General features: G+C 41.5%; 1 protein-coding gene across 25 annotated transcripts in view; it reads left to right on the forward strand.

The window, feature by feature from the left end:
• Positions 1-7,015, forward strand: part of PAK3 (p21 (RAC1) activated kinase 3) — a 246,667-nt gene extending 239,652 nt beyond the window's left edge. For all 25 annotated transcript variants that reach the window (XM_034648882.1, XM_034648870.1, XM_034648871.1 and 22 more), the window contains one exon: positions 399-7,015. In XM_034648882.1, the coding sequence (XP_034504773.1) occupies positions 399-472 (74 nt within the window). In that variant the 3' untranslated portion in view covers positions 473-7,015. The remainder of the gene's footprint in view (positions 1-398) is intronic.
• The last annotated feature ends 11,696 nt before the right edge of the window (positions 7,016-18,711 follow it).

Below are 18,711 nucleotides of genomic sequence, written 5' to 3' on the forward strand. Positions count from 1 at the left end.
TGGAGGCATAGCCCTGGCGTTTAGCTGTTGATAAGCCATTGGCTTCAGAATCAAGGGCCACCAAAGACACTTTTTCAAGCATGAGAGCTACTGCAGATAAATGTATCAGTTTGAGAAAATCAGCAAACGAGACTGTTGCAAACATAGTGAGGTTCGTACAAGACCCCTACTCCGACTTTCTGGCTCTGCCAGTCAGCTGCCAGAGGATTTCATGACACTGAATGACAAGAACACCTGAAGGCCAAAAGCTGGCACTATTTTTAATAAAATCATGTTTAATTGGATGCTCGAGGTACATTTATTTGAGTGAAAAAGAGGGCTGCTTGAGAATGTAAGGTAATATACTTGTTGGAGAAAAGGATTCCAGTAATTCCTTTTTTTCCCTTTTCCTTTTGTAGCATCCATTTTTAAAATTAGCCAAGCCTCTCTCCAGCCTGACTCCTCTGATTATCGCTGCAAAAGAAGCAATTAAGAACAGCAGCCGCTAGGACTGCGAGCCTTACCCCACACCATCTCCCTCCTGAGTAAGAATGAACTGAAACTCTGCTGCAGGAAAAGATGGAAGAAAAGACAGTCAAATGGGGTGGGGGGGGTCTTTAACTTTCAAATGAATAGAAACTTCTTATAAGCCTTTTTCCTACTCCCTCAGATTATGTAATTTATTTGTAAGCCTGATCGCAGCCTGACCAGGGCAGCAATGTCGAAGTGGCTATCAAGTGGTCACTTTTACCGTGAAGCGAAAGAGCCAGTAGTGAATCCCCTCATTTTGTGCATTCACTTTGAAGAAAAAAGGGTTTCTCAAAGATGCACACTCCCTCTTCATAGTGTCGTGTTCGTTTTTAAGTTAGAGTAGTCCCTCTTGCATTCGAACTTCCTTCAAAACTCCTTACCCAATGTGATGTTTTTCACTTGCATTGTCATTAGATGTCCAGAAAAAAAAGAAGACGTCAAAACTTTTTTTAAAAAAGAAAGCAAAAAACAAAAAGTAAAAACAAAAAAAACCCACAAAAAACAAAAACAAAACAAAACAAAACAAAAAAAATACCCCAGAGCAAGTACTGTGTGAACATGTGGAAGTCCATGCCCTAATAGAGTTGCAATTGTTTATTCTTCTATAGTGGTGGCTTGGTTTGTGTACCTGTCTTTCTGCATTTGTATTGGAAAAGGTTTCTTTTAAGGCATTTTTCCGAAAGCAGAGAGGAATATGTGTGTTCAGGGAGGGCTTTTAAAAACTGTCTAGCTAAATAAAGCTCAAATGGTGAGAACCTGTCACATTTTGAGGACGATGCTTAAGAGGTAGTTGATGTATCATTTCTGTAAACCAGCTCGTTCATCTTCATGATGCCTGACAATGGACACACTGAAGCTTGTGGCCCTCCTACTGGGGGAATCCAGGTCCTCAACCTAGGAAACCCCCGATAGGAGAAACCATTCTTAAACAAAGACAGGACTTTTCTCTGAGAGCCAAAAGGAAAGCAAGAAGAGTGTGCAATACTGAGATCTTTGTTGGACAGAAGGAAACAAAAATCAAGAGACCGAATTTAATCCTCTCACATGCTTGTGGAACACAGGCATCGTCAAATAGGCACATTAGCAGGAGGCAGACCCATCAGCCAATATTTGCTTATGATCAGAATCATGTGACACGTTATCACATTTTAAAAATGTCTTAAAAGCCCTGGAGAACAGAGCTAGTGTAAGTATTCGGCCCTGTCAGGAACGAGAGGTCCATGAAAACTACATCCCCGTCAACATTTGACTCCAAGTACTTATTCCCATTTCCCCCGTCTCACCGGTTCCTCTTTCAGGGTATACCATGATCAGATGTCGTCCTTTGAGCTTTTGAATTTCAAAAACATGTTCAGACAGATCTGGAAATTCTCCAGTAGAAAATAATTAGGGTTTGCAGTCATACATCCCAAGAAGTAGCAGTCCAACCATGTATCTACTTATTAAAAATTCAACAGTTGGCACTTCCTGAATCTTCTGAGAGCAGAAAAATATCTGAAGGGTGGCTACATAGAAAAGGATATATTTCTCTTTCAAATGTATTGTCAGTCTCATAAATTCTGCGAAGTGGCCTCTCTAAGCCTTTGAGAAGCTAACAGTTTGTGCGATAGAAGGCTTTTTGGTTGGTAACTTACCGAGAAGCTGAATAAGAACCAATCTACATTCAGCAAGAGGGAGAAAGAGATCAATGGCCCGGGCCTCTCTTCTTCTCTGCTAAGGTCCATCTGTCCATCTCACCATCCACCCATTCCTCAAAATGCAAGCACTTTCTTTAGAGAGTTTCTGCTCACCATATAGTGCACGTGTTTATGTTTAGGAAATGGCACCACTGGTGGAGTTCCTATTTTCGTATTGTTTCCTTTGACTATAAAAGTTGGGAGGGGCTTGGCCCCCCTAGAAAACATCCACAGTGAGAGAAAACAACAGATGCGCAAAAGAAAATCAAATGGTTAACATTCATTTGAAGCATGCTGTGTTCCACTTTGCAAAAAGGTGGTTGGGCCTGAAATTTTTAATGCCACACTGTTCTAATGAGAGCGAGAGAGAGAGAGAGCCCTTAATTTTTATTTCATTTTAAGTTAAATATTTTTTTAATGTTTCATTCATAGTACCAGGGAATTCGATGAAATAATACCTGGGGTGTGAATAGAATTTAGTACACTAACTCTGCCCTGCTGGTGGAGAGAACCACGAAGCTGGTGGGGAAGCCCTAGTTGCTGATCAGCGTCCCTTCTATGTCATAAAGGCCTTTTTTGGCGGGGACAGACCTGGAATAGTGATCCAATCACTGTAGGCAGAGAAATGGTAGCTGTTTGATGCTTTCGGTTCTGCATTTTAACAACGAGGAGCCACGTACTTCTTCGCCACACCCCCATCGTACTAAGATTCTATGGTAATATAGTGCAGTAGGCTTTACTCTTACAAATTTATGTCTATGTAAATTTTTAAACAAGAACGGCTTCTAAAGCCCCTCCCCCGTGTTGGAGAGTTATGTATATTTCTAATAAGTATTAGCGAGAAGCTGTTTCTCCTGCCAAAATAATGCTGAAGGATTCACATTGGGTACACTTGAACAACTTGGACTCCAGGTGGTTAATCGTTTAGTCCCTTTCTCTGAATTTTTTTTTAAAGCTCATCTTGACACAGATGAGTTTATCTAGATCTTTAAAGTTGCTAGCGTGCCCGGAGATAACGGGGGCACTTTGTGGAATGTTGATTCCAAAATGTCCTGAGATAGGGATAGGGCAGTGGGAAAGTCAGGGAAGGGTGAGAAGCACAGTAGAGATTATTTATTTAAGAAAGAAAAGAACATTAATGTTGTAGCAAGGATCCGGTGCGTTGTCATAATCCCATGAGGATTTTTTGGATGACACGATCCCCCCCAAATCAGTCACCATGTTGGGTAATGACTTCGTTCTTGCTGATCTCGTCTATGTGTTATTGTAAATATTTGTGTGTCCATGTTCCGTTTTGGCTACTGGATGGCCAAGTCATCTAAGAAGATTTAACTCAAGTATTTATTCTTTAATTGTGTTACTCAGATTTCTTCAGGCTTGTGAATTGCACCCCCGATGTTGAGTTTAACCGCCTGATCCCCCACATCTATCCCTCCCCTGTGAAGCACATTCCATTGCTAAAAGAAAAAGAAATATGAAATTGCTTCCTGTCGTCTGTATAACTGTTTTGATAGTTTGAGATGTTTGTCTATAAAGGATATTTCTCAGCTCAAAGATCGTGTAAATAACTATATTCATTTGCGCAGTGGGTTGTTTATTTCTAACGAGGCTGCCAGTTCTCAGAGAGAATCTATCAGACCACTTTTAAATAACATAAACAGGGATCACAACTTTGTAAAACTAAGTGTGCATAACTGACAAAGACTGGGAACACAGGTCATTGAAATCAGTTGTGTTAGGGTGGTGGGATTATGCAAAACAGTTTTTTTTCCTTTCAAAATTTTCTTTGGTATTGTTATCATATTGGTTTATAATAAATAAACAGCAGGAAGGGGACTATAGAAACATACAAAAGATGCCAGAAGCAGATGTCTTCTGGCCAGAGCCCAGAGCATGCAGGGCCCAGATATCTGCTAGTTACAGTTATTCCATAGGCTTCATATTTGCTGAGGTTGGCACACGCTCGGGTACGGCATGTGCTTTCTTAGGGAACTCTTATCTCTAAGCGGAAGCGAGGGAGGTGTCGCTATTCGAACTCCAGACACATCCTTCTGCTTTCAAAGTGGCCACCCTCCTCTTGGGCGTGACAGGGAGGTTTCTGTTTTGGTTACTATAGACTTGCGGGGGGGTGACATTTGATTCGCCCCCTTGAAAACATGTTTCGGGTATCACCTTTCTGGCTCATGTTAGCAAATTTTCGGGTAGAATTTTGGAAGAATAGAAGGATGAATCAATCCCCCGGCTCTCACCGTGTCCTTGTCTGACCTGATGTTGTATCATTCAGGTAGGGGTCTCCTGTTAGTGACCAGTGGGCAAGTCCCTTTGATTTCAATAGAAGTTATGACTTGCAATTAAAAGCTGACTGTGAAAACATAAAGACAAATATTTAGAGCTGCCTTTGCCTGTTGGTCTTCAGCTCCTGTTAGCTTTGGCTGGAGATAGCCCCCGTGTGCTTTCTGTACTGCCTGACTTACAGGGTGTATGCAGCAACTACTGTCATTTTTAAAGAGCAGAAGGGAGACCGTCTACTGGAAGAGAGGAATTTTTCTCTAACTCACCGAAGAAATTGTAGGTGACAAGTTTTATAATGAGGTAGTGGTCTCAGATGTTAACTCAGGTTCCCCAAGAGCAGACCTTATACCCGGAGAGCCCACTTTTCATTGGCCATCTTCAACATAAAAATACTTCCCGGGACTTCTAATGCCCGCCATCCTCGGTCCAATCTCATGGTCCTTTTCTGAGCTACTTGTAGTAAATATTCAGTTAAACACAGGCATGGCCAGGGATGCAAGCTTCTCCCTGTCTCTGAGCAAGAGGACTGAAACTCAGCATTTGTAAATTGACGGTCTAATAGGCCTGGGATTTTGAGTAAACTTAACACACAATTCTGAACATATATTTGCATGTGGCTCGAGAAAATGGTACCTTGGAAGTAATGAAAATATTTTTCCTAAGAAAGAATTTTTCATAAGAGATTTGGTTCCGATACAGTCTCTTCTGTTGGTTAGCTATAATTGTTTCACTCCCTTCCCGATCCCACGCTCCTTTAGTGACCAAATGAGTATCACCCAACTCCTCATGCACTGGGAATGTCTGTTTGATATTAAACAATATCTCACCAAATCTGCAAATGCAGGAACGGAGCTAGGGCCTCCATGCGCACACTTCTGAGTGTGAATATACAACATTACAAGCAGCATTTCCTGCCACGAAATACAGTCAAGCTTGCAGGATAAACTGATAGCAGCTGGTCAGTGCCATCACAGTCTCCTCTGGAAGTTGCCATCAGGTGAATGCTACGAGCCGTGAGGGAGGTACCGTGTTCACGTGGTTTAGTACCTAAGAGGAAATCAACAGCAATTATGAAGAAGCAAGCATACATAGTGGAGGGAGTACCAGCCTGGGAGTAAGGAACCTGGATTCTTAATAGAAGCTCTGTTGCTCACTTAGTGTGTGGCCTTGGGCAAGTTACTCAACCTTTTCATGGCCGTTCCTTCATCTGTAAAATAAGGATATCGGACTAGATGACCTCCGAGGTCTTTCCAAAAGTTCCATCATTCTGTGGTACCATAGGTCACCTTGCAGATCCAGCCTGCTACAGTGATGGATGGCAAATATCGCATGCTTAAGCCTGGGTTTCTTACATTGCCGCTAAACAACAGAAATATGTAGGATGATGGGGGCAAAAAAACCTCAAGTAAATGAACATAACACTAGGGAATGTTGATAAAGCTTGTGGCAGCCTTCCCAATTCTCACAGTTGTTTTGTTTTGTTGTTGTTTAATGTCCTTTTTCTGTGGCGTGTTCCCAGTGTTTATTTTCCATGTGCTCTGTATGTAAAGTCTGGTTTTCATTAAGCTGTGGCCAGTATTTGCTACTAGAACAGAAATACACTGTCACATTTGCTAGAACAGAACTACATTGGGGCCTCTCCTTTCCTAAGAAGCGATGCTGGGCTTTGTAGACTTTACTTTGTAAATGGTACAAGATGGCAGAACCCATGCATTTCAAGGGCTGGGACTATTAAGAGCTGACGTAAGCACTTGCAGGTTGCAGAGAGCGAAATGACAAGTAAGTACATGCTATTAGCATTGAGGAGTGTTGACAAATGCACTTGTTTGGGAACCAAAGATAGCATTTCTGATGACAAGTTGTAGGAGTATACTGCTGGAGAGAGGGTACACTGGAAGTCAGTTAGTCCAGACGCCCTGCCTATTAGCAGAGTGCCAACCAGCCCTGAGTGCGAAATTCAAGTTCAGTGTGTGTGCTTGTGTGTGGTGTGCTTTACGGACCCGCATATACTATATTCATTAGTGATGATAAGACCTTTCACAGAATCCTATAACCATTAGTGGGTTGAGTTTTGAATCTCAGGACATCAGCCAGGAGGAGTCAGATCGCAGGGGGCTGATGTCTACTGGGATTATACTCACGTGATCCAGACAAAACAAGTTGAGGAGGGTCTATATTTTCATTTTTATCAGAATTGTATCTCATTTGGTTGTGCATTACTTTTGTTCAAATGTGTTACCTGTAAACCCATGTGTAGTGAAATTCTTCTGTAACTTTGGATTAAAGGTATTTATGGTCTTTCTGTTTGTTTGACTTTTTTCGGTAAGTTATTTCTTTCGTAGACCTGCTGATGGTGTGTTTCCATCCTTCTGACCTCAGCTTCTGATTTTTTTTAAGGACTTTTGTTTCCAATATCGTTATTTTAAATTGTGGTTGAAGCAATAGAAAATTGAAATATGGATTGTGCATGACTGTGTCTTGAGTGTAAAAATATTGCAGTTTGAAACTTGGACCTAAAGTATTGCAAATAAAAATGACAAACATCAATGACCTGGTGCTTCTCTCTTCTGTCACCTTCCTGCCCACTCCCTTGGCATTGGCCATTTTACCTAGCTCACAGGGAAATGCCCTGCCTTCGTGAGCCATGCAGGAAATGTCCTGCAGATTCTGCCACTAAGTAACTCGAACCCAGGGGCTCCATTGGGTGTTACAAGGAATAGCTCAAGAGTCATGGTTTTTACATGAAATAGCACTAATAAGTTCTCCATGTTCTCCCAAGAGCAGCCTGCCTTGGAGTGAAAAGAAAATTGGCAGTTTGGCTCCATTATACACGCACTTTAATGTTTTAACTAGAGTACTCTGGTCCTTTTTCCAAAGGATATACATTCCACAAAGTAAGAAACAACAGACTCTGTTACCATTGGGGGGGGGATGGGTAAAGGTGCACAGGATCTCCCCATATTAGTTCTAACGACTGCGTGTGGCTCCTCAATGATCTTGATAAATTTTCCGATAAGAAAAGCAACGGACTACACAATACCTCCATCATGGTGTTTCGGAGGTCATGGCAAGGAGATAGGATGCGGGCTGCATATCATACCCTAACCCACTTCCACCACCAACTACTAATCACCTTGGTATCAAGTAGTTCCTCCCTAATTTAATTCCACTTTGGGTAATGGGACTTCCCACTCTCTATTCCAGGCACTTCTAGGCCTCACAGGGGAAACAGGGAACTCGACTGTCATTGCTTACGAGTTCTTCTCCATGGGCTTTGGTTGGCTCACCAGCCTACGGTGTCGCATGAGAATAAAATTCTTTTTTTGAAAAATATTTTATGTATTTATTTGAGAGAGAGAAAAAGAGACAGAGCACGAGATGGGGGAGCGTCAGAGGGACAAGCAGACTCCCCGCTGAGCAGGGAGCCCCATGCAGGGACTCGATCCAGGGACTCCAGAATAATGACCTGAGCAGAAGGGAGTCGCTTAACCGACTGAGCCACCCAGGCGCCCCGAGAATAAAATTCTTAACAAGAAACAACTTTTAATTTTACAGCAGGCAAAACTGAATGGCTGTGCTTTAGAATACAGAAGGGGAATGCCATGTTCTTACCATGCTATACTGCAGAATGAGGCTCTTGACCATTGTGCCCTGAACCCCTGCAATAGGGCACAGATGATTAGCCCCACTGTGCTTTCCACATTTTCTTTCTAAACTTTTGGAGCAGACATTAGCAAAGGGCAGTTAAAATCCCGTTCATATTTAAGTGGTTGTGTGACATAATTCAAAAAACTTTTGAATCACTTAGAATGATACAGTCCCTCCCCTAGCATTCAAGGAGAGAGCCGGGATTACCAAACTATCCCCCTTAGGAAGATTTTTATCCCCAGTGTTACTGGTCCATTACTGCCTTCAGCAATGATTCTTTTCTGATATTGGGTGTGTTGTGTTTGGTAAATTTTTTTTTTACCTGAAGCAGAAGTGCCTGTGTCATAATCGGCTTTCAAGATGTTTCTTTCATAGGACCTGACTGTGGAAAAGACAATCTTGTCCAATCTTGTTCATTTGTAATTTAGAGTCTTCTAACTCTTGGATAAATACTGTCTGGATCCCACATGTTATCATCCATCTTACCAACACCAACCCATCGAACATCAAAATGATATAAATACTGCATAGCGTGCAGGCCCATATTACCAAATCCCGAACAATAAAAGTTTGGTCCCCCACGTTGGAAGACAGCCTCAAGGGGTTCATGCAAGAAGTTACATTCGTGGATTTTTCAATTCCGTGGAAGATGCCTCTCCCATGGCGGAATTACGTGGATTCCACTTAGACTGATGTGTATACCAATGACACAGGCATGTGGGTCAATATCAGAGTTAGCCTATGGTGCCAGGATAAATATCTGTAATCTAGAACATTCCCTCTTTTATTAGTGTTCGTAAGAGTAGCAAAGGCATCAAATCCAGGATCAATGAAACCCCTTTTATTCATTTAGCTCCATGGTACACTCCTGTGATCTTTCCTAACTCATTATCTGGATAAGTTTGAGGGCTTTTAACACCTATCATAGGCCCTCTGTCAAATGGTATTTCAGTGGTAGCATTTTATAGGTTATTAAAGGAGCCCCAAGCTTTGATGTCATCTGCACTAATATCTAGACTATGTGCGGCACAATGTCGGTTGTGCTGGGCCTCTGCACTCTCTATGACTTTCCAGGAGTCATTGTTCCTCTGATGGTAAAGGTGAAGCTCGGCACATGGTCACAGGCTTAATGATGCCATGGACCCATTTCAGTTTTCCTCCCTTTCTCAGATCTTCAGGTTTACCACCAACTTTTTCTTCACCGTTTTGGCATCACAAATGAAAGCGCCTTCTGCCCCACCCCCGCCACCACCTTGTACTAAATAATTTCCAATCACGTCGTTCCTTGTCAACCATGGTACCTGGTTGGTAGTTCATCAACCTCATGGTACTTAGTTACAGCTGGGGCAACTGCAGGAGCCAGGCCAAGTACAAATTCGGTTCTTCAGTCTCTAAGTGTCTAGGGAGTAAAAAAATGAACCCTGCTCAGAAGTGTATTTACTTTGCCTGCCAACATATGGACACTGGTCCGGTGGCTTTCCCTTACTTACCTATTGGCTGGAGTATACACTGTGGCCCACTGTGGTAGGTTTACCCCATTTTTCTCCCTGTCCATAGACAGGACAATTGTTTCGGACTCACCAGTGCCACCCCCACTCCTCAACATTGCTCAGCGCCCCTTCACGCAGCACCTGCCATCACCCTCTAACATTGCATTGGTGCTGGTTCCATTCAAGTTTGCTGCAAAATGACTTGGGGGGACCAAGCTGTGTGTTTCTAATAGTTTCCATTTAACCCAGCTACATATTATATCAGCTTCCTAAATCTTCAGACCTCCTACTTCCTCACCCCATAGAAGAAGTCCCTGGGCAGTGGGTTTTCCCACCAAAAATAAAATAATGAGAGTAAAATCATCATTCCTAGTAGAACTGTAACCCTGTACCCAGAACGCTCTATCCTGGCTCCCACCACCTCTTTTGCTCTTGCCTCGCAAGACTGAATCATGTGCTGTCAATTCACTTGAATCCCTTAAATGACGGATTCCCCCTTAGGCTCATATGGGATTAAGAGTTTAGGTTTCAGAGCTAGAACTACATTTCACTTCTCTCTAAGCATTAATTTCAATTATAAAAAGAGGACAAAAATAAGGGAGCCTGGGTGGCTAAGTATGTTAAGCGTCTGACTCTTGATTTTGGCTTAGGTCATGCTGTCAGGGTCATGGGATTGAGCCCCGCTTCAGCTCCGCACTCAGTGGGGAGTCTGCTTGGTATTCTCTCTCCACCCCTCCCCTCCCCACTCTCTCTCAAATAAATAAATAAATAAATCTTTTTTAAAAAGAGAACAAAAAATACATCACAAAGTGGCAAAGAATAAAAAAGTTAAGTTATCAAAATGTTTATTTGGTCAGAGAGCAAGTACTCAATAAATGGTAGCTATTATTATTAGCCTTAAAAATATTCTGGCCAACCAGAACTCCTTCAGTAATAACCACTACTCTGAGTGAGTTTTGGCTGGCAGTCCAAATGCAGAGAAATGTTCCTTCCATTACACCGTAGCCATTTTTGGAGACTTTCTGGACCTGGGGAGGACAGGCTTGAGCAGGTTCTAGTTGGTGAAGTGTGCAGTGTGACGATACATCCCAATTTTTCTCCCATCTATATCTAAAAGCAAGAAATCTTTGCTCACTAACACCAGTGTTTTGCATCTGGGTATAGCAACCAGTTATGCTCCCTGTATTGCTAAAGTCTTGTGCTGTGCAAAGCAAGCCCATGCCTGACATTTGTATTCCAAGCTCTCATCCATCTTTGGCTGAAATAACCAGTTTTTTAAAAAAATTACCAAGTCCCTTCTTATATTGCCAAAGACTTTGTGTAATTCACTTAAAACCTTAGGACGGTACTCTTGGGAAAAACCCAGCTATTTAAACTTATTTTAACAGGAGACATTATAGCATCCATCTAAGACAAGGGTGACCCATAATTGAATTGTGCAATTAAAATGAGGCAATTTTATTGTGTCTAAATTATACTTCAATGAAGCTGATTAAAAAGAAATTACATGGGGGCGCCTTGGTGGCTCAGTCAGTTAAGCATCTGACTATTGATTTTGGCTCAGGTCATGATCTCAGGATCATGAGGTCATAAGGTTGAGCCCCAAGTCCGGCTCCACACCGGCATGGAGCCTTCTTAAGACTCTCTCTCTCTCTTCCCCCCCCCCCGCTTCCTCTCCCCCTACTCTCTCTCTCCTCTCTCTCTCTCTAAAAAAAAGAAGCTACATGATTGTGAGTGAGCATGTGTGTGTGAATGTGTGTGAATGTGTGTATGTATATATAATCTGGTCACTTCTCACTACCTTCATTGCTACCGATCAGATCCAAGTCATCTTAGTCTCTCGCTTGGATTGTAACGTCTTAGCTGGTCTTCTTGTTTCTACCCTCTTGCATGCCTAACTATAGTCTCTACAAGACATTCAACACAAATCAAAACTCTCTAATGGCTCCACATTCCTCTTAGAGACAAGACCCTTCTAACGACTTCCAGGGCCCTCCACTGTGTCGACCACCCCCTTACCTTCTTATCTTTTTTTAAAAAACAATATTTTATTTATTTATTTGACAGAGAGAGAGGCAGCGAGAGAAGGAACACAAGCAGGGGGAGTGGGAGATGGAGAAGCAGGCTCCCCGCTGAGCACGGAGCCCGATGTGGGGCTCAATCCCAAGACCCTGGGATCATGACCTGAGCCGAAGGCAGACGCTTAATGACTGAGGCACCCAGGCGCACCCCCCTCACCTTCTTATCTTATCCTATTCTATTCTCTCCTTCACTCATTCGGCTCCGCACACAGTGGTTACTTACTACTCCACAAACGTTTCAAGCATGTGTTTGCCTCAGAGCCTCTGTGATGGCTGTTCTATCTAACTGGAAAACTCTTCCTTCAGATATCTGCATGTCTCATGTCTCACTTCCTTCAAGTCTTTGCTTAAATATTTCTTCTTCAATGAGTTCTATCCGGATTACCCCATTTCAACTCCACTTCCCTGACCAGAACTCCTGATATTCTTTCCCCTGGTCCTGTTCTCCATAATGTCTATCAACTTCTTTCACACTCTACAGTTTGTTTGTTTATTTTGCCTGGTGTCTAACTCCTCTCACTTGAATGTTAAGCTCCACCAGGGCAAGTACCTTCTTTTTAAATCCTTGAGGCATGCCAGGGCCCATGGTAGGCACTCAATACACCTTAGTTGATTCAGTGAATGTTGGCTGTTCTTCTTTTTTTAAAACAGATTTTATTTATTTGAGAGAGAGTACATGTGCATTTGCGAGTGGGGGGTGGAGTTGAGGAGGAGGGAAGAGGACAAGCACACTCTGGGCTGAGCACTGAGTTGAACACAGGACTTGATCCTGGGACCCTGAGATCATGACCTGAGCCAAAACCAAGAGTTGGAGGCTCAACTGACTGAGCCACCCAGGCGACTGGCTGTTCCTTTCTTCTTGGAACCCTGTTTTCTCTTGGTTCTGTGACCTCTCTCTCCTTACCATTCTCTCACTTCTCTGTTTGTCACGTCTCCAGTTCCCTTTCCAGAATCCTACTTCTAGCCATCCTTTACATGTAAGTGTCCCTCCAAGATTCTTTCATGGTCTTTTTTTAATTCGCATCCATGTCTCCACCTCTCACCTATACCGTAACTCCCAAATGATGATCTCCAGTCCTTATCTCTCCTCTAAGCTTCACACCCTAATAATAAATCCATCTACTTACTTGAAATCTCCACTAATGTGTCCCAAAAGCATGTGATACTCAAGTTGCCCCAAACTGAATGCATTATCTCCTACTCACCATATCAGATCGTCTCCTTATGTTCTCTTTCTCATCACCACCCACATCAGAAATCCAGGCATCATCCTTAAATTTCTCCTCATCTTATTTATCCCTACTATTTCCTAAGTTGCCAAGTTCTCTTGATTCCTTCTGTTAAGTATCTCTTAAACTATCCCTTACTTTTTACCATCACTACCTCATGACTGCTGGGCGGGGGGTACCACAGCACTCCAGGAAGATAAATAATGAAGGCCTTAGGGACTGTGAGTCAGCTGCCACTCTTGGCATTCTTCTGATTCACATTGTTGCGAGATAATTTTTTTCTAACAAGTAAATCTGACTAGGTCATAACCCTTTTTAAGTCCTTTCCATGCACTCTCCGGCACCATCAGGAAGGACCTTGTGCTCTTCAAGGTAACCCCAGTGGATCCTCATGCAAATTCAAGAGCTTGTCAGGGCACCTGGGTGGCTTACTGGTTAAGTCCTTTTTCGGCTCAGGTCATGATCCCAGGGTCCTGGGATGGAGGCCAGCATCAGGTTTCCTGCCCAGTGGGGGGTCTGCTTCTCCCTCTCCCTCTGTCCCTATCCTCCACTTGTGCTCTCTCTCTATCTCAAATATATAAATAAAATCTTTTTTTAAAAAAAAAAGTTCAAGAGCTTGTCTAATATTTCTTGAACAGAAACCATGATTCTGGATTGTAAGTCCCTGGAGAGATACGGGAACCACATATGAAAGTCACATCAAGACATCAAAATTATTGATCCCTAAGCCACTAGGAAGTAAAAAAAAAATGGTGAAGAACACTGTCTGTAGCTTGTGACTGTAAACTGGTCCTGTATGATAATCCCATGGGAAACATATATATATAAGTCCAAGGATGTCATTAGTTCTGTGGCTGAGAACTCAGAAATTGATTAGGAAGAAGAGAAGACATTTTTGCACTGGGCATCATTCAGATAAATCATACAGTGTTCCCCATTCCATGGGTTTTGGATTTGTCCTTCCCGTCGCTGCAGGTTAGCCTCCCTCCTGAAAATAAGCTAACTCTCCTCTTATTTTGATGCTCTTAGAAGGCATGATCCTTGACCAATAACCTGGGTGGGTTTGATATATTCAGAATTTTTGGCAATAGCCCTAGAGTGGTCTAGAGCTATAAACACAGAAATCTTCCACTATGGAGTAAAATGTGTTTACACAATTTAAAATCTTCTTACACAATTATCACTGAGCACTTCATCCTAAATGATTTACCAGGTAAGAAGGTCTGTACTAAAATTCAAGAGGAGTGTTGTTGGTTGGGTTATAAGTTCAGCCCTGGGATAAAAGGTAATGCCCTTCCCTGGGCAGAGCTCCTGCAGAGAGATGGACGGTGCCAGGGGCCCCGTCAACTTGGATAAGGACCCTGGCACAGACTATGAACTTTTCTTGTGACTCTCAACATCTCTAAAGAGCATCTGGCAACAACTCAACAGCTAAGAGTCCAGAGAAAGGAGAAGAGACCCTATGCCAGGTCTGGGCAGCAGGGTTAGAAAGGTATTTGGACAGATGCTTTCTTACTGTCAGTGGTCTCGGGTCATGGAAGCAGTGGGCATATCAAAGGCTCTGGAGTTAGGACTTTGATTCCAATCCCACCTCTGCCACCTAACTGGCCTGTGAGTTTGATCCAGTTCTGTGAACTCCCCAGTATTTCACTTCTTTATCTGTAAAACTGGAATGGTTATACCCATGTAAAATGTTGTCGTGAAGATTGATTGAGACCATGTTGTGAAGAAATGCAAGATACAAGACTTGTCAAATAATATCCTCTTGACCAATGATAGTTTTCTTCTACTCTTGTCCAGCTTAAGACTGCATGAAAAGTGAGTCTGCAAAACCAAGAATCCTCAGGATCAGAGCTACCCTTTTTTGATTTGGCTCAGTTCTAATAGCGAGGTCATTGTTTCTGTCTCTAAAGGACCAACTAGAAATAATGCAATAAGGAGATATGGGGTGCTCGTTGAGAGAGGGGCCCTGCAAAGAGGATAGCGTACCATTTTGTAAATAGATAATATTAGCTTTACTTTTATCTAAAAATTAATACATGTCCCATATTCATTCTGATAAATTCAATGTTATTTACTAATATCATGATGATATTCCCTAAATTGATGTACAAATTCAATGCGATCCTTATCAAAATCCCAGCAGGCTTCTTTGCAGAAATTACAAGCTTATCCTAAAATGTATGTGGAAGTGCAAGTGGCCAAGAATAGCCAAAACAATTCTGAAAGGCAAGAACAAAATTGGAAGTCTCACACTTCCTGTTTTCAAAACTCACTACAAAGCGACAGTAGTCAAGGTAGTGTGATACTGGCATAAGGATAGACCTAAAGATCAATGGGATAGAATTGAGATCTTAGAAATGAACCCATACATTCAGTTGGCTTTTAACAAGAGTGCCAAGACTATTCAATTGGAGGAATGAATAGTCTTTTCTGCAATGGCAGCTAGGACAACCAGATATTCACATGCAAAAGGATGAAGTTGGATTCTTGCCTTAAACCATATACAAAAATTAACTCAAACAGATCAAAGATCTACATATAAGAGCTAAAATTCAAAACTCGTAGAACGTATAGACATAAATCTTGTGACCTTGGATTAGACAATGGTTTCTTAGATATCACACCCAACCCATAAGCAACAAAAGAAAAGTAAATTGGACATCATCAAATTTAAAATTTTTGTGCTTCAAAGGATGCCATCAAGAAATAGAAAAGACAAGCCACAGAATGGGAGAGAAAACTTGCAAATCACTTATCTGTTAAATGACTTAGATCCAGAATATATAAAGAACATTTACAACTCATTAATAAAAGAACAAATAATCCAATTTAAAAATGGCCAAAGATCTGAATAGACATTTTTCCAAAAAAGATTTATGAAGTCCAGTAAGCACATAGAAAGTTGTTCAGCATTATTATCCATCCAAGAAATGGAAATCAAAACTGCGATGAGACATCACCTCACACAGTAGGATGCAAATTATCAAGAAGACAAATCTCATAGAAAAAATAGATCAGGGGCGCCTAGGTGGCTCAGTCAGTTGGCGTCCAACTCTTGGTTTCGACTCAGGTCATGATCTCAGGGTCGTGAGATCAATCCCCCTGCACTCAGCATAGAGTCTGCTTGGGAATCTCTCTCCCTCTCCCTCTGCTCCTCCCCTCCACCCCATATCTCTATCTCTCACTATCTCTCTTTCTCTCCAATGAATAAACAAAATCTTTAAAAAAAAAAAAAAAAGAAAGGAAAATAGATCAGATTTGTGGTTGCCAGAGGCAATGGGTGGGGGACGGGGAATCAGATGAAGGTGGTCAAAAGGTACAGACTTTCAGTTATAAGATAAATAAGGGGTGGGATGTACAACCCAGTGACTATAGGTAACACTGCTGTATAATACATAGGAAAGTTTTTCAAAGACTAGTTCCTAAGAGTTCTCATCACAAGGAGATATGTTTTTTCTTTTCTTTTTACTGTACCTATTTGAGACTACAGATGCTAACTAACTAAAGCTATTAATGCTAATCATTTCACCATATGTATAAATCAATCCACACTGTATACCCTAAACACAGCAAATCATCCTGCTATATACCTTAAATACATACGGTGATGTATGTCAAGTATTTCTCGATGAAACTGGAAAGAAAGAAGACAGATAACAAGTATCGGCAAGGAAGTGGAGAAACTGGAACCTTTATATATTGCTGGCGCGAATTCAAAAAGGTGTAGCTGCTTTGGAAAATAATCTGTCAGTTACTCGGTTAAGCACAGAGTTACCATGTGATCCAGTGCTTCCATCCCTAGTTACATATACCCGAGAAAATTAGAAACGCATGTCCACACAAAAACTTGTACATGAATGGTCACAGCATCATTATTCATAATAAGCAAAAAGTGGAAACAACTCAAGTTTCCGTCAACTGGTGAGTGAATAAATAACATGTGGCCTAGGCATACAATGGAATATTATCTGGCAATAAAAAGAAACGAAGTATCAATTCATGCTGCAATATGGATGAAACGTAAAAATACCATGTTGAATGAAAGAAGCCAGACCGAAAAAGGCCACATGTTGTATGATCCCATTTATATGAAATGTCTAGAATAGACAAATCCATAGAAAGTAGATTAGTGGTTTCCTAGGGTGGAAGGGAAGAGGGCCCGGAGGAAGTCAGAAGTGACTGTTAAAGGATACAGGGTTTCTTTTTGGAAGGGATAAACTTGTTCTAAAATTAATTGCAGTGATGGTTGCTCAACTCTGTAAGTACACTGGATTGCACACTTCAAATTGGTGAATTGTATGGTATGGGAATTATATTTCACTTAAAGCCCTTATAATATGAAAGTCTACATGCTCATTATAGAAACGGGAAAATCAGAAAAGTAAAAAGAAGAAAAAGAAACTCAATTCACATTTAAAAAAAAAAAACTTTGTTTTCTAGTTGTCCTCAGGACAATCCTGACTCCTCTGAGTTTCCTCAGGTTGGTTGAGTTAAAGGTGCTTACCCTGAGATATAAGATCTTGCATGATTCATTCCATTTACTTCTCCAACACCATCTTTCATCATTCCCAAGTTGGCTCCATATGTTTCAACTGTAACAAACTGTTTTTCTCCAAACAGTCCATGCTCCCTTGCAAGTCACGTACACACATTCTCCTGCCTGTGATTGTTGGTCCCTCTTTTCTTCATTTGGTTAATTGTTTTCACCCATTAGGATTGGCTTAGATATCACTTCCACCATCTTTTCCTGACCCCGGGGGATTAGGTGTATCAAATCACTCACACAATGTACATTTCTAAGATGAAACATTTAAATTAAAAACATATATGTTGGGGCGCCTGGGTGGCACAGCGGTTACGCGTCTGCCTTCGGCTCAGGGCGTGGTCCCGGCGTTGTGGGATCGAGCCCCACGTCAGGCTCCTCTGCTGTGAGCCTGCTTCTTCCTCTCCCACTCCCCTTGCTTGTGTTCCTTCTCTCTCTGGCTGTCTCTATCTCTGTCAAATAAATAAAAAAAAAAAATCTTTAAAAAAAAACATATATGTTAACTGAAAAATGAAAAAATATTAAAGAGACCGCCAAGATCTCTGGGACAATATCAGAAGGTCTAAAATTCATGTCATTAAAGGCACAAAGGGAGCAAAAAAAGAGATTGGTGCAGAAAGTAATTTTTGAACAAATAATTGCTTCAAATTTCCCAAAATTTAATCAAAGACATAAACTTACAGATTCAAGAACTCTGTGAACCCCAAAGTATATAAACTTAAAGAAAATCACATAGATGATAAAATTGCCCAGCACAAATAAAGAAAAATTTGACAGCACCTAGAAAAAAATGACATAATACATATGGTAATAATAATTTCTCATCACAAACCATGGAGGACAGAAGACAAAGGAATATCTTTAAATTGCCGAGAGAGTGGGGGGCCTAGCTGGCTCAGTCAGTAGAGCATGCAACTCTTGATCTTGGGGTCATGAGTTCAAGCCCCCTTTGGGGGTAGAGTTTACTTGAAAAAAATAATAATTTCCTGAAAGAACTGCCAAACCAGAATCCTATATCCAGTGAAAGTACCCTTCAGGAATGAAGGCAAAATAAAGACATTCTCAGATGAAGGAAAAAAAGAATTTGCAAACAGCTCTTAAAGAAATACTAAAGGAAACTCTTCAGGCTGAACATAAAATCATACCAGGGAGAATCTTGGAATGTCGGAAATAAAAAGACACAGAAATGGCAAATATAAAAGACTATTTTCCTTCTCTTAAGTTTTTTAAAGACACGTA

Source organism: Ailuropoda melanoleuca, chromosome X, assembly GCF_002007445.2.
Source record: "Ailuropoda melanoleuca isolate Jingjing chromosome X, ASM200744v2, whole genome shotgun sequence".
In the NCBI taxonomy this organism is placed as follows: Eukaryota; Metazoa; Chordata; class Mammalia; order Carnivora; family Ursidae; genus Ailuropoda; species Ailuropoda melanoleuca.